The following is a 17,149-nucleotide window of genomic DNA, read 5'->3' as shown; positions in this document are numbered from 1 at the left end:
TTGGCCGAAGTTGTAGAAAAAATGCTTTTAAAAGTAAAAAAAAAGCCTCTGATGATTGTGTGGCTCAGCTGGGCATGGGGGGTGGGCAGGGATTTTTGCTACCGGTTCTCTGAACCACCTGCCTCCATCGCTACCGGACCGGGCGATCCGGTCTGAACCGGCAACATTTCACCCCTGGAAGAAAGGAACAGAATGAGAAAAGCCAGAAAGAATGAACCAAGGAAATTAAAAATGTGTTTCTTTCTGTGACAAAATGGAAGGGATTTTTTTTCCTCCCCTAAACAAATTCACAGTGTGTATTTGGCAAAACGATGAATTAAGGAACAAACTGCATTTTTCACAAGAAAAGTGGCATGGAACCGCTCTTTGCATTTCTGACTCCATCACAACCTACTCCGGTAGGGAGTATGATTCATCACTGAAAAGGTTACAGCCCTCCTTCCAAGTGCCTGAAGAAAAGCTTAACATTTGGTAAACTAAATTGAGTTTTAAAAGGTACCAATTACAGTTCTCCTGAAATGAAATCTCCACACACACCCCACTCCAATCCTTTTCTTCAAAGTTTTTTCAAGAACCTCTTAAAAGCTCCGTTGTCAAGAAGAAGCGGTTCTCATATTTTGGGCCCAGCCTGCCTGACCTCGGGGGGGGGGGGGTAGAGTGGATGGAACCCCTCTGGAAAAGTGAAGAAAGCCATCTTGAAATTCTCCCCTCCCTCCAAAACAAAAATCCCCTTCCCCAATTTTCCCCCGTTTTTCTCGACAACCAGAAACAGTATGCTTTGAGTATTCCATTCATGGAGAAATTGTAATGCGCATAAACATATAAACATACCTTCAGTCTCAAATTATACAGGTAGTCCTTGATTTACGGCCACAACTGAGTGCCAAATTTCCATTGCTAAGCAAGACAGTTGTTAAGTGAACTTTGCTCAATTTTATCACCTTTCTTGCCACGGTGGTTGTGAATCACCGCAGGTGTGGAGTGGACCCTATTGACTTTTGATGGTCAGAAGGTCCCAAAAGGGAATCACATGACCCAGGGGACATTGCAAACATCATAAATACATGCAGGTTTGCCAAGCGGCTGAATTTTGATCACATGACCAATAGTTGTGAGTGTGAAAAATGTTCATAAATCACTTTTTTCAGTGCTGTTACAACTTTGAATGGTCACTAAACAAGTGATTGTAAGTCAAGGACTACCTGTAAACCATACCACAAATTATGACTATGTTTGGACTGCAGCAAAGGGAGATGCTGGTTGGGAGTGTGCTCAATAGCACCAGCTGGGTTTTCCTTGTTGTCCTATATGCCTCTCCTGTGGTTGTTACACTTTAAGATTGTCTTCCCACCAATCCTACCCACCTCCAATCGCAGGAGGGTCCCTGATCCCATTAGCAAATGACACTCAAAGCTTTCAAGCAAGCTGGTGGCACATATCTCAAGCAAGGAGGTACAAGGAGGCAGTGTAGTGTATATTGGAGGGGGTGATCCTTTGAGAGCTGTATACCAATGAGATTTATTTTAATGTATGCACATTAATGTACATTCAAAGTGACAAAGTTATTATGCTATTCCATTCCATTCCATATTTTCCATTCCCAGTGTATTGCATTGTATTGTATTGTATTGTATTGTATTGTATTGTATTGTATTGTATTGTATTGTATTGTATTGTATTGTATTCTATTCTATTCTATTCTATTCTATTCTTTTTTTAAAAAAAAAATTAACCCTAACTCTAACCCTAACCCATTTCCACCCCAGGGGAAGGATACTGCAAAACTCCCATTCCCACCCCACTCTGGGACCAGCCAGAGGTGGTATTTGCCGGTTCTCTGAACTACTCAAAATTTCCGCTACCGGTTCTCCAGAACCTGTTAGAACCTGCTGGATTTCACCCCTGATCCTATCCTATCCTATCCTATCCTATCCTATCCTATCCTATCCTATCCTGTCCTGTCCTGTCCTGTCCTGTTTTTTTTTAAAATAAATTTTATTGAATTTATAAACATATATATATTTATATTTCCATTAATATCGGATGTGCAGTGTTTTTAACTATCTACAAAATATATTTCTGGTGACATTTAGGTTACTTTTTGCTTTTATTTAACACACCTTTTTCTCTTCCTTTCATTTTATCATTCATCCACTCATACCACCTTCCCCACACAGTATAGTATTCTGAATTCTCATCATCATTTATTTCATGGGTTAATTTGGTTAATTTGGCTTATAACTAGGAAAATACTGGAGTGCGCAGAGATGACCAAAATATCCTATCCTATCCTATCCTATCCTATCCTATCCTATCCTATCCTATCCTATCCTATCCCATCCCATCCCATCCCATCCCATCCCATCCCATCTCATCCCATCCCATCCCATCCCATCCCCATTCCATATTTTACATTCTGTTCCATTCCATTCCGTTCCATTCCATTCTCACACCTTCCTAACTAACTACAGGTAGTTAGTTCAAACAGCCCTGAAAAAACAAGACTTATGACCTTTTTCCACAATTATGACCACTGTAGCCTCCCCACAGTCACATGATCAAAATTTGGATGTTTGGCAACTGGCATGTATTTATCACTGTTGCCATGTCCCAGGTTCATGTAATCACCTTGTGTGACCTTCTGACAAGCAAAGTCAATCCGGAACCTTGTTACTTACCTAACAACTGTAGTGATCTACTTAACAACTGTGGCAAGAAAGATCACAAAATGAGGCAAGACTCACTTAACAGCTGTCTTGCTTAGCAATGGAAATTTTGGTTGTAAATCGAGGACTTACTTGTATATGCTCTGCCTCGTACAAACACCATCCTTAAATCTAAGCTTGGATGACTCTCCACACTGCTCCTATTTAACGTTTCCTAAATTGAAATAGATACAACTGGCCTTTCAAAATTCTCCACCAAACACATGGGCAGGAAAATTTTATTATTATTTTTTTTTTCCAATTTTCTTCTGGGGGAAAAAGAACTTCTGCAAAGGTTTCATTGGATAGGACTCCCCTCTGTGTGGTGAGACTAACTTTGAAATATTTTCTATAGTACAGAACATTCTCTTTCAGCTCTAATCCTCTTGCGTCGTCTTTGTTTTGCTGCTTTGTTGTTGCCTTGGAATGAATTACAAAACAGCTTACACATTCCTTAAAAAGAAGTGATTAATAAATCATACACTTTTTCTAGCAAACTACAAAAATAAATACTCCTTTCTTTCCCTTGACTCAAAGAATGAAAATAATGTCAACTCTAAATACAGTTATTTAAACATTGATCTGAGGCTTCACACTTAACATCTCCACAGCATGTAAAATAAGGTTTGTGTCAGAGAAACTACAAATAAGTTGTCTCAGTGACGATGGAGATTTTTTGGAAGATAAATGGCTGAAATTGTTCTTTTAACTTTACTACCATATCAAATTGAAGATGGCAGAGCACTGAGTTAAACAGCACCCATTTGTATAGCTGTGTAAAATAATAAATTGTAGCAGAAAGACTGATGCAGGCAAATATTAAAAAATGGATGTCAAAAAAAGCCATTTTAATTTTGTTTGTTTGTTTGAAAAGTCTATTAACTAAGCAACAACATAACATATCTTCAATGCATGTTATTTATCCTAAAATCTACTGGTTTGCATTTTATGGGATGGATGGATGTCGTTGGATTTATTTATTGAACATAAATCTCTCTTGGCTGCATAGCTCTTTATACCTCAGATAAATGATATATTTTACCTCAGTTGAAAATAAATGTACCGTATTTCCCCAAAAATAAGACCCTGTCTTATATTTTTTTAAACCCTGAAATAAGTGCTTGTCCTTATTTTTGGGAACCGGCTGTGCATGCGTTTAAATATTTCTGGGGAGGGCTTATTTTCCGGAGGGGGGAGCTTATTTTACCACATACGCTCAAAAGCCCAATTGGGCTTATTATCAGGAGATGTCTTATTTTAGGGGAAACAGGGTAAGACCCTGTCTTATATTTTTTTTGAACTCCAAAATAAGCGCTTGGCCTTATTTTTGGGGAGGTATTATTTTGGGGCACATGGAGCAAGATGGGACTCCTCTTGCCGTCTTACCTGGTTTCCAGCTCTCCGTTTAAATATTTTGGGGGAGGGCTTATTTTTGGGAGAGGCTTTTTTTTAGCGCATGCGCGCAAAAGCCCGATTGGGCTTATTATCAGGGGATGTTTTATTTTCAGGGAAATAGGGTAGCTGGGAAAAATGTAGGACCTTTTCACATATTATGAATGTTGATGGACACCAAGGTACTTCAATCCCACAAATGAAAATAGGAAGACTTGGTTGAGAAATGTAACTAATTCAAAGTGATATGCAGACAGATACTCTGGCCGCAGCTAGAATTGATTCCAGTTTTGGATCTGTATGCTTTGTGGAAAACTTGATTTGATAAGTGCATAACGCTGTCCCTACAGCAGGCAAAGAAGTCATATAGCCTGGGGCCTTTATGCCGATTGAGCTGCTTTAATTAAATATCCATTCTATGATTACTTTGAATGCTGCAGGTAATAAAAGTACAGGTAGTCCTCTTTTTAGTCGCTGCCTCATTTAGTGACTGTTCGCAGTTATGACGATGATGAAAAATTAACTTTACAACCAATTCTCCCATTTATAACCGGGTGTATAGGACAAAAGAAAAGTGAAGTAAAATCATAAGCACAGTCAGTTTTACTTAGTGACTGCTTTACTTAACAACTGAGTTGCCAGTCTTAATTGTGGTCGCTCAATGAGGAGCACCTGTGTATGGATGGCTGAACTGACGAGCATTGCATTGATGCATTGATGCATCCTGTGGGTGCACAATAATTATGGGTGCACAATTAAAATAGCCCATACAATTCATTGTTTGGAAATTCAAGAGGATTCCGGCAAGGCCCCCTTGTGGTTCTGCAGTCAACTCAATAGGTGAATATCCTCGTCGAAAAAAAACCACATTAACTTGTCTGTTGAACCATCCAAACAAGATGACAGGCAATCCTCAATTTACAACCACTTGTTTAGTGACTGTTCAAAATCTATAGAACTGGTGCGAACCGGGGGCAACCCACTACTGATCAGCTGCCACCTTGTGATTAATCTTAAAGCAAACACACATATTAGAGCTAGTCACTGACCATGACCCAAGTGACAAGGATGAGTGTAAAATAATAATAATAGCAGCACCCAGTGTTTAAAAGTCTGTGAACTGTACCCATTTTTAGCATCAGGAAAAAGGGAGGCAAGAAAATAATAGCCCACAAAGACCAGAAAAAGAAGGAAAAAAACATATATATTTGACCTGGCTACTTGCTTTAGACCCTGATAGGCCAAGCCGAGTTCTCCATCTTCATTCAGGTACCCCCAGTCCTCAGTCTTGCTAGAAAGAAAGGACAGAGGAAAGGGAAGGAAGAGGAAGACAGAAAGCGAAGACAAAAAGTAATAATCAGATGCAGATCAAAGGGAGAAAGAAAGCTTCAGTCGCAAGCGATTCACAAACCTGTAAGCAGGAACCACAAACGATACTGCTACGTGCAGTTTTATTCATGGCTCACATATAGCGGTCTAGGACAACTCGCTGCGGCCAACTCGCCATGAGACAATTCAAAGCTGTATTAACAGTTTCATTCAGTTACTTCAAAGAAAGAAGCATCTTAGAACTAAGGAGAAATTTCCTGACGGTTAGAACAATTAATCAGTGGAACAACATGCCTCCAGAAATTGTGAATGCTCCAACACTGGAAGTTTTTAAGAAGATGTTGGACAACCATTTGTCTGAAGTGGTGTAGGGTTTCCTGCCTAAGCAGGGGGTTGGACTATAAGACCTCCAAGGTCCCTTCCAACTCTGTTATTCTATTTTACTTTTATTATTGGTGACCATGTGTTCGTCAAAATTATTGTACCTCTTGTATTTCTGGGTTGACTTTCTTTATTTTATCATTATTGGCCAGAGTTTCGTCGAAATTAATTTAATTTTTGTATTTGTTGAATTATCCCGCGACGAGTTGTCCTGGGGCAAGTTGGCTTGTGGTGAGTTGGCAGCAGCGAATTGGCCCATTCCACACACATGGATAAGTGTGCTTACATTTTCAGAACAGTGGTGGAGGAACGATGGCCCTTTTATGACTTGTGGACTTCAACTCCCAGAATTCCTGAGCCAGGAATTCTGGGAGTTGAAGTCCACAAGTCATAAAAGGGCCATCGTTTCCCCGCACCCCTGTTTTAGATCAACCACATAAACTTATTGTACCGAAGGAAGGTCATAGCGAAGCCAAGAGAGGACCATTGTGAGGGAAATGCTCACTAAAAGCACAATCGAAGCATTTGGAGATAGAATCAACCCAGTAAACTTTATTGGAAAATACTTGAAGTGAGTTACTGGGCTCCCTGCCAGCAGATTGCCAGAGAAAGACCGGAGAATGCCCTCTCCTGATATTATACACCTTGACAACAACATCGAAGCCGCTAGCTAGATAATAGAAAGATAAGGTAATGTAATTGCCCTGTGTCATTTTGTCCTGCTTAGATAAGCTATTCAATTTGATAAGCTCTGATAACTTTTCAAAAAGCGAGTGCTATGATAAGCTGTTTATTTTTTACTCAATTATTCAGTCAAGTGTTTATGTATGGCATCAAAAGTTTGCAGTTTATTTGCCTTCTGCTTACTTTCTATTGACTGTCTAGGTCGGTCACCGCTCTGGGTGTTCAGTTATGCATGTATCCTAATTCTATCAAAAGCCATAATACCTTTCCACATAATTCTATACTGGTAGTCGGGGTGGGATTCAGCCGGTTTGGAGCGGGTGAACCGGATGCTAATTTTACACCCACCCTGCCCCTCCCCTCCCAGGAGTCCCCATGCGGCCCGTTTTGGATGCCAGGTAAGTGCAGGGCCTGCGTGGAGGCTCTGGGAGGGCAAAAAACGGGCCTCCCGGAAGTTCCAGAAGTCTGGAAACGGGCCTGTTTCCAGCCTCTGGAGGATCTCCGGAGCCTGGGGGAGGCCATTTTCGCCCTCCTGGAAGCTCGAGGAAAACCTCCGGAGCCTGGGTAGGGCAAAAATGCCCTCCCCACGCTGTGGTGCAGGAGGCTGAGTAGGCCACGCTCACCATGGCCACACCCACCCAGCAACCGGGCAGAGAAAATTTTTGAATTCCACCCCTGCTGGTAGTCTTCGCTTAATGACTAGTTGATTAGCGCCATTCAAAGTTAAGATGGATCTCTTCAGAGCTGCTTACAACCCATGTTCGAAGCTCTGATGGCCGCACCCCTATTGCAGTCATGGGATTACATTTTGGGTGTTTAGAAACTGGCTTGCCTTTATAGCCATTTGCAGCATCCTGCGGCCATGTAACTCCAATTCTTGGCTGCTTCTTTTTTTTTTTTTTACACTGGTTTCTGGCTTTTACTTTCAGAATCTGCCAAAAATTCAGGTAGTCCTTGACTTATGACCACAATTAAGCCCAACATTTCCATTGTTAAGTGAGGTATTTGATAACTGAGTTTTGCCTCCTTTTACAACACTTCCTGCCACAGTTGTTAAGTGAATCACTGCCGTTGTTAAATTAGTGAAATTGTTGTTAAGTGAATCTGGCTTCCCCCTCTTGACTTTGCTTGCCAGAAGGTCACAAAAGGGGATCACGTGACCCCGGGACACTGCAACCGTCATAAATACGAGTCAGTTGCCAAGCATCTGAATTTTGATCATGTGACCATGGGGATGCTGCAACGATCTTAAGTGTGAAAAACGGTCATAAGTCACTTTTTTCAGTGCTGTTGTAACTTTGAATGGTCACTAAATGAATTGTTGTAAGTCAAGGACTACCTGTACTCCCTGGGGAAAATGGGTTCGCTTAACAACCATGGCATTCACTCAATGACTGCGGCGTTGGCTTAACAATTGCAGCATTTGCTTAACAACCACTGCAAAAAAAAATGTCACAAAAGCGGGGGCAGCCACATGGGGACCTGCTTAATGACCATCATGATTTATGACTGTAATTCCAGTCTCAATTACGGTTCGTAAGTTGAGGACAACCTGTGTACTGTACTTACTAAACATGGAATGCTGTGTACCAGGCAACTTTTGGTTACAGGGTGACAGTGGGAAAATCCTATCTTGCAAAACAGAATTTGAATGAGGGTCTGAGTATTTTCAAAGTCTTTCATAATGGTGCAATGTGCACACAGGTACATCAAAACACCGAAGTGGTCCAAGCCAACCAGCCAGCCAGCCATGGTTTATATGATCAACATAATCCAGATTGAGTAACTGTAATGTAGGAGATCTGTGATTCGACCAGATCCTAGCAGACGATCACTTGAATACTGTTGTGGCTCCGTTACCTGAGCCTGTGTCATCGGCAGGAGAGGACTCCAAGAGTGAAGGAGAGGAGTTGGCAAGGCCTCCCGCTCCAGGACCCTCCTCTCTGGCAATGCCTTCGGTGTCCGTCGAAGGGCAAGAGATAGGGCCCGGGCCAAGCACGTCCACGCAGCCACAGGTGGACAGTGATGAGGGTAATGAGTCTTGGCTGGATCCTCGGCAGCGTCGCAGAGATAAGCGCGCGCAACAGAAGAAAAGGCGTGCCAGAGATTAGGCTGAGTCACTGGACCACACCCCACAGGGTATAAAAGGGGGTGAGATGCCCATTCAGACTCTGTGACGGACAAAACTAACTACTATTGAGTCACATTGCATCTTTGGAAACAACATTATCGGCCTTGGATTTATTTTACGAAATGGACAATTCTTGACTGTGTGTATTTTGTTTATGGAGTAAAAGTTCTTGGCAAGCAGCTACTTGGTTGCTGCCAAGCGTTTTATCAGAATAATTGGTTGTCTGCCAGTTTATTTAACCCCCGGCTGTCTGTTTGTGCGCATGTGTGAGATAGGGACAGAACAAATACGAGCCAGCAGTGTGTGGCAGCAGCCAAAAAAAGCTAATACAATCCTGGGTTTTTGTATAAACAGAGGCATAGAATCAAAATCGCATTAAATATGACTACCATTTTATAAAGTCTTAGGAAAGCCACACCTGGAATCCTGCAAACAATTTTGGTTACCCCGCTACAAAAAAAAGATGTTGAGACTTTGGAAAAAAGTTCAGAGAAGAGCCACTAAGATGATCAAAGGCCTGGAGACTAAAACATATGAAGAATGACTGCAGGATTTGGGTCTGGCCAGTCTAGAGAAAAGAAGGACTAGGGGGGATATGATAGCAGAATTCCAGTATTTGAGGGGCTGCCACAAAGAAGAGAGGGTCAAATTACTCTCCAAAGCACCAGGGCAAAAAACAATGGATGGAAACTAATCAAGGAGAGAAGCAACCTGGAATTAAGGAGAAACTTCCTAACAGGAAGGGCAAATAACCAGTGGAACAGCTTGCCTTCAGAAGTTGTGGGTGCTTCAACACTGGAGAGTTGTTAAGAAGAGACTGGACAGTCACTTGTCTGGATTGGTATAGGATCTCCTGCTTGAGCAGGGGGCTGGACTAGAAGACCTCCAAGTTCCCTTCCAGTCCTGTCCTATCCTATCCTATCCTATAATTGAAAAATAGGTTACAGAGCTCACATGTGACGCTTTAATTCATTCTAAGTGGGGGAGAAATTCCCCACTATCCTGAAATATAGTCATAGAAAATGTTTCAGATTTTTCAATAAACGTATCCCTTCGCAATCTGAAGGCTTGACTACAGAAGACATTAAACACACACAATTCACCTTGAGCCCAAACTTTCACAGCTGCAAATTGTTTATCCAGGGGATCATTTCAAAGCAAGCCCTCTGCATGGGGACCTAAAGGCTTTGCCAGTTTGGTCTAGTGCAGGGGTGTCAAACTCAAGGCCCGGGGGCCGGATTTGGCCCACGGGGTACTTAGATCTGGCCCATGGGGCCGCCCTGGAAACAGCGAAGGATTGGCCCATGGTGCTTCTGCCAGCGAAAACGGGCTCCCGAGCTCTGTTTTCATCTGCCACAGCTTTCTGCAACCCTCTGCCAGTGAAAACAGAGCTCAGGAGCCTGTTTTCGCTGGCAGAGCACTCGGGCCACCACATACGCCCCCGACAAGAGTGACATCAAGTTGGCCATGCCCACCATGGCCATGCCACCCCCTCCCCGAGGTCAAACACAACCCTGATGTGTGTTGTGGTCCGCCAGCAGCCTGCAGAGCTGGTAGCGGAGTCAGACAGTGAAGAGGCTGGGGAGGAACATGGGCCAGTCCTGGAGTCTGGGGAAGGCCTGGACGAGGGCTCTGTGTCTGAGGCAGAGATGGGGCCAGAGCCATCTGGGAGTGATGTGCGGGCTCCGGAGTCCCCATAGTTGGACAGCAGAGAGGCAGAGGAACAGGAGGAGCCTGTTCCTAGTACACGCATGCGCAGAGCTGCCAGAAGGCAAGAGAAGCTAAAGCAAAAGGGACGACTTGGGAGTAAGGCCAGGAGATGATTGGCCCCTCCCATAAGGCTTAAAAGAGAAACAAAGGCACTTGGGCCTTTTTGCAGGAAAGCAACGTTGCTACCTCTGTTTCCAGTTGGCATCTCTTGTTTGTTTCTGAACTTTGTGGGGCTTTGCCTTGTAAGGCCTTTGGCAGGGTGTCAAAGAAGATAAAGGTTGGTGATTATCCCAAAGGACTACTTCCGAAGGACTTATTTTTGGCAACTAATTGGGACTCAGCTGGAAATGAAAGTAATTCTCAGCTGTTACAATAAAATAGATTTTTTTTGGGACTAATTGTGTATTCTAATGACTCAGTAAGCCTAGGTCACAACAATGTGGCCCTCAATGAAACCGAGTTTGCACCACCCCTGGCCTAGTGGTTAAGGCACCAAGATAGAAAGCAAGAAATTGTGAGTTCAAGTCCCGCCTTAGCCATGAAAGCAGACTGGGTGACTTTGGGCCAGTTGTTTTCACAGAGTTGTTGTTGCGAGGAAAATAGGAGGAGGAAGGCATGCTTGGATATGTTTGCAGCCTTGAGTTGTTTGTCAAAGTAATAAAGGTGGGATAGAAATAAGTAAAAATTCTCGTATTGGCTTCACTCTGGCCTAGCAACCACAACCCACCTGTGCCAGAGAATGAGCTTTTTCCTCCTCATGTAAATTATAGGTGCAAAAAAAAAAAAAAGTTGTGGTGAATAGCACAAAGAGCTAAAACCCCCATCCTGTTTTGTGGATTAGGGATTCATAGGAACAAACTGTGAAGGGAAAAAAAAAGCTTAAAGTGATGGAAATAAACTATAAAACGAATGCCACATGTATCCTGGCCTGGAACAGAGAGGCTCTTGCTAACAACTTGGGAGAAATAACTTGAATCTCCCCTCTAATGGGGTGGAACTAGGAAATAACCTTTTAAACATTACAAAGCAATGATTGTTAAGCATAAGTACTCAACTGCTGAACAAGGTACTGAAGATCAATTTGGACTATCAAGCATAAGGCTTGGCAGGGTTCCTGAACAGGCTGGGAAAAAAAATATTCAGAATTGCAGATTTGACTCTCCTATTGTTCGCAAAACCTCTCCTAAAATTCCTATTCTGTAAAGAAAGTGACTCAAGAAAGGTACCCTTAGTACTGAATTCAACAATTGCGCAAATTACAAACACAGAGCAACTGTAACAGCTTGGCCCCTATTAAATAAATGGAAAAACGGTTCATATTTCCATTGATCAATGAAGAATTTCTTGTTGGAGGCATGACCCTTAAATCTTTTCTTCTAAATGGAAATTGCCTTGCCTTTTATGAGATGACCTGACACAGCAGTTCATTTACATCTTTTTAGACTGCAGGAGATGAGATGCTAGCAGGGGGCCACGTGCAATAAATAAAATTGTTTTAAAGGACCGAAATCTGTTCTGCCTTAAACATCAAGCTGTTCAGTTCCATTCCAAATGAAACTTTAATGGCAATAGCACTTAGACTTATATTCCGCTTCACAGTGCTTTACAGCCCTCTCTAAGCGGTTTACAAAGTCAGCCTATTGCCCCCAACAATCTGGGTCCTCATTTTACTGACCTCGGAAGGATGGAAGGCTGAGTCAACCTTGAGCTGGTGGGAATCAAATTCCTGAACGGCTGGCGGCCGGCAGTCAGCAGAAGTAGCCTGCAGTACTGCCTTCTAACCACTGCGCCACCACAGCTCTTTTAAAATAGACAAGTCCAGCAACTCCCAAATGAGTCTGTATCCAATAACTATACTGGCACAAGATTTGCTGGCCCTGCTAGTGATCCTATTCAGGGGCAAAGCCACCCAATGATGGCATCCTTATTTCCTGGATGCAAAGCCATTGAGAAAAAAGGACAGGTGAATTCTCCAAACTTTTGTTTCCTTCCCACCAACACTGACCAATCAACCTTAAGGATTTAATGACTATTGGGTGGAAACCTGTTAAAAAAGGAGCCAACCAGTGGTGGGTTGCCCCTGGTTCGCACCGGTTCTATAGAACCGGTAGTAAAACCGGCGGGAGGCTCCGCCCTCCAACCCCGACGTCATCAAAATGCTTCTGTGCATGCGCAGAAGAGCGCACACATACTAGAGCGAAGCAAGCACGCGTGCACTGCCCCGTTGCAAACCAGTAGTAAAGGTAAGTAGAACCCACCTCTGGAGCCAACCTAGAAGTAAGGAGAAATTTTCTGACAGTGAGAACAATTAATCAATGGAATAGCTTGCCTCCCAGGGTTGTGATGTTCCATCATTGGTGATTTTCAAATATAGACTGGACAACCATTTGGCTGAGATGGTATAGGGCACCTGCTTTGAGCAGTTGGTTGGATTAGAAGACCTCTGAGGTCCCTTCCTGCCCTATGATTCTTTAGAGATAGTCCTTGGATTAGGATAGCAATTGGGACCGGAATTCCTATCGCAAAGTACTATGGTCATAATGCACAATGTCACGTGACCTTATTGCTTAGTGATGGCAATCCTGGCAGTCCCTGTTGCTGTCGTAACCTGAGGACTGTGTGGGTTATTCAGTGAGGATCTCACGTGACTACAAATTGGGAAGACGAGGGAGTCCTAGGAAGCAGATTGGCAGCAGGAATTCAGTCAATCTCAGTTTCCGTGTGCCACCATTTAAGAAATATCGTGGTTCTGAATATATGGGGGGGGGAACAAGGCCAGTTTGAAAAGACTGGTGATTCTGACATAATTGTCATATTGCTTAGATTCAGCACTTGTGAATCCAGAAGTGAAAGGGCCTGTGAATGAGCTGCAAGTCAATGTGAGGGAAAACTCAGCCAAAGAAATGCTTGCAGAATTGACCAAGATAATTGTAGCAAAGGGATAAAAAGGTGTGAGAAAGAAGGAGGGAGAATTATAGACCCAACAAAAGAAAAAATCAATATATACAAGGGAATGACTCACATTCACAGAGAAGAAATGGCTAGGGACAATTGTAGCTATAGATTTGCTTTGTTTCCGTATTTTACAAGGTTGATACCCCAAACAGCAATCAAAAGAATGCTAACTGAAACTTCTCCACTTAAAGTAGTAAACATGGATGTTTTTCAGGAAAAGGTTCCAGGTTTCGTCCTTTTCAAGGTTCTAGGTAAGATCCTTGCTTCAGAAACAGCTAGCCTTCAATATTGATGAGAGAGAGGGAGAGAGAGGGAGAAGTCTAGTGGTTAAGCCACCAGGCTAGTTCTGAACTGAAGAAGCTTCTTGGATGAAAAGCGAAATGTCTTCAAGGAAAAAAAAAAATCCCCAAGAAAGTCCAGTTGTCTTTTGAAAAGCACTTTTGGTGCACTTAAAAGTTTGTCAACGTTTCTCCACAATGAGATTTAAAAAGAATTCAGTTCCTCTTACTATTTAGGATGGTTGCCAGATACTGCAAAACAGTTCTCCAGAAGTTTTCCACAACACAGGAAGATAAGTTAAGATAAGATAAGATAAGATAAGATAAGATAAGATAAATTCCCCACAACACACGAACATATGAAGACATATCTTCAGAAAATCTACAAAGTCCACAAACATTGTAAATGCTCCAGCATTGGATGTTTTTAAGAAGAGATTGGATAACCATTTGTCTGAAGTGTGTAGGGCATCCTGCCTAAGCAGGGGGTTGGACTAAAAGACCTCCAAGGTCCCTTCAACTGTTATTCTATTCTAAACAGGCACACCACATTTAGCCCAGACTATAGGTGATGTTTTTATAAGAGGAAGTAATGTATGTTTCTTTAACAGTACTCTCACTGTTGATTATCCGCTCTGGTGATACTCCTTCCAATTAATTTAAAGAGTTTAAGTGAGTTTAAAGAGGCCCCCAGTTCTAATTTTCCTGGCCTTTCATAATGGATAGATCAAGACAGCTTACCGATTAGTTTGACACATTCCATGGTAGGCCTCAATTGCATCTTCTGGATCCACATGTTTGTCACTATTGGGCCAGCTGGTTTGCGTCTTGAGGTTTGATTCCTTAAAAAAAGTCAAAAGATCAATATTTTGCCTCATAAAATTATTGCTACTTTTCGTAACATGTTGATTATGCATGCACTAATTTGGGTTTGCAAGCACATTTACCACAGCCACAAAATAAATGAAAACCAACAGAAAGCTAACAGAAAAAGCCCAAGTAATACAACCTAAAGGAAGTTAAAGAGAAAGAGAGAGATAGAGAGAGACTAGATAGATTAAAAAAATCTGGTTAAATTCTCTTCCCTCTCCTCTAAAGAATCCTGCATTTTAAAGAGAGCAGTGAGGATTCTCTGTTGAAATATACCAAATAATTCATTTCACAAAATTACTGCTCCCAAATTTAGGAGCAGGAATATATGATACCAACATGAAATCAATGTGTTTGCCAGTTTACAAGGAGAAGGAATCAGTGATAGAATAACGCTGGGATCTAAGGGTAAAGGTTTCCCTGTCCAGTTGTGTCTCATCTCTATTTCTGGGCCAAAGGGAGCAAGGGTTGTCCGAAGATATTTTTCCATGGTTATGTGGCCAAAGGTGCATGGAACATCGTTACTTTCCCACCAAAGTGGTACCTATTTATCTACTTGCAAGTGCATGCTTTCAAACTGCTACGGGAAGGGGGAGCTGGGGAAGAAACGGGAGCTCACCCCATCTCAAGGTGCTGGAGTCTCAAACCCAGGCTGTCAGCTTTCCAGCTGACAGGCTGAGCATCTTTAACCACTTAGCCATCACGCCCCCTTCTAGGAGGGCTTAAAACTGAAAGTGAAATGGAGAAAGTTATAAAATTCATCACGGTACTGGAGGAAATATACCAGGTATAGCCAAAGTCATCCTCAGAAATTAGTCTTTGTATTAGTTCAGTTGTTGCAGATAGAGAAAAATGACGTGTAGCAGAATTTTACTTGTGTAGCTTATATTCCTTCCTACTCTATTCTCCTATTCTAAAAAAAAAAATCCTGGGATGCAACCCTAAAGAAGAAATTCTGTGGTTCTGTAAAGTAATCCAAATATTAATTCTGCACATTCATCACAATGCCGACAATCTCTCAGAATAGCAAAAAGCTTTAGAAAATGAAAGTTGTCAATGCAAATACTATGGAAGAGTGTGCTTCATATAATTTAGAAGGATTAACTTTGATATTGCCTTAGAATAAGCCTAAGGATAAGCAAATCAATTAACACCCATTTCATTTTCTTAACTGCATTAGCATTTTTTTCAATTAACAAAATGTTTGCTAACATTTATGTGTGTGTGTATGTATTTGTGTTTGTGAGTGTGTAGATATCTATCTATCTATCTATCTATCTATCTATCTATCTATCTATCTATCTATCTATCTATCTATGTCTGCCCATCTCTCTATCCAAAGTGACTGGATGACTTTGAACACATTTTTCTCTGATGTTTGTATGTACAGGAGTTATTAATATTATTATTGAAATGTACATGCACAAATGCCTTTTTAAAAATACATATTAATTTGTTTTTATTCTCTGGCCCATGCCTTTCCCTGATTAAGACTTTTGAATCAACATTTTCCCAATGCAACTTCTTTGAAATGCGAATCATTTTTACTGACGCTTGCAGCTCTTTTGAAGTTAGCATTGATGCAACTGAAACTGGTTGGTTAATCAAATGCCAGGTTCTTGCCTGTGGACATTTCTTTACCTTTCACTTCAGTTTATTTATGTTTTGCAGTGCCATCATTTTTTAAAAAAAACATACTGTCAATGTGCCCATCATTAGATCAGCGGGAGAAAAGCCTTTCGAATATAAGGGACTTCTCCCAAGTGAATACAATAGAGGAGCATATAAACCATGGGGTCCCAACCTTGGCAGCTTTAAGATTTTGTCGACTTCAACTCCATAATTCTGCAACCAGTATGGCTGGAGTTGAAATCCTTGGTTTGAAATCCACAACCTTGATTTGCCAAGTTTGGAGACCCCTGACATAAACTAAATTTTTCTTATACTTGGGCAACTTTCTAAGGAAAGCACCTGGAACATAACTGCAATCTTTTGACAGCAGAAACTTCCATCATGAACCAGGAATAGAAAAACACCCTAGCATAACTCTACCTCCGAAGCAGCTAATTTCTTTTTCCTGAACCATCCTGATCATCTACATTTTTAGAGCAGACATAAATCTTGGCCCAGAGTGGCCCAAGAATCCTCTGTTTCATCATAGATCTCCAGATCTTTCAGCTTCCTTATCACAGAGTAAGAATGGCATATTTAAATCCCAAGGGCCAATCTGCTGCTTAATGCAGAAACCAAAATTAAGCGTCCTCTGCTAACTCGTGGTTTGTCACATATCTCAATATGGCCTACAAACAATTCCATTTGCTGTTGATTCCTGGTGCAATGTTGATTCAATGCTACATCAATAGCTTTGTTTGCTTCAACCCCTTTGTTTGTTTTAAAGCCCACTGAAGGCCCCACCAAGTCCAGTGGAAGATTAGGAATGGGAAACCCTCTGAGGCTCTTCCACAAACCTCAGAGCAGCTCTTATTCCCACCCTAGATACAAGCTTGAAGCTGAGAACTGTCCATTTGCTCTACGGATTGCGGCTCAAGATGGGCAATAGCAATAGCAGTAGCACTTAGACCTATATGCCGCTTTACAGTGTTTTACAGGCCTCTCTAAGTGGTTTATAGAGTCAGCCTATTGCCCCCAACAATCTGGCTCCTCATTTTACCGACCTCGGAAGGATGGAAGGCTGAGTCAACCTTGAGCCTGGT

The 17,149-nt window shown here is 41.9% G+C and overlaps 1 protein-coding gene across 1 annotated transcript in view; it reads right to left on the bottom strand.

The window, feature by feature from the left end:
* MYO5B (myosin VB) overlaps positions 1-17,149 on the bottom strand; it is a 231,029-nt gene that overhangs the window by 32,993 nt on the left and 180,887 nt on the right. The window contains exons 27-28 of the mRNA XM_070935994.1: positions 14,307-14,407; positions 5,311-5,388 (exon numbers count right to left, since the gene is read on the bottom strand). Of these exons, the coding sequence (XP_070792095.1) occupies positions 5,311-5,388; positions 14,307-14,407 (179 nt within the window). The remainder of the gene's footprint in view (positions 1-5,310; positions 5,389-14,306; positions 14,408-17,149) is intronic.

This window comes from Pituophis catenifer, unplaced genomic scaffold, assembly GCF_029215685.1.
Source record: "Pituophis catenifer annectens isolate HBS135680 unplaced genomic scaffold, rPitCat1.0.hap2 SCAF_2, whole genome shotgun sequence".
Taxonomy (NCBI): Eukaryota; Metazoa; Chordata; class Lepidosauria; order Squamata; family Colubridae; genus Pituophis; species Pituophis catenifer.
Note: the sequence above shows the minus strand (reverse complement) of the source record. Positions and strands in the feature narration are given on the sequence as shown.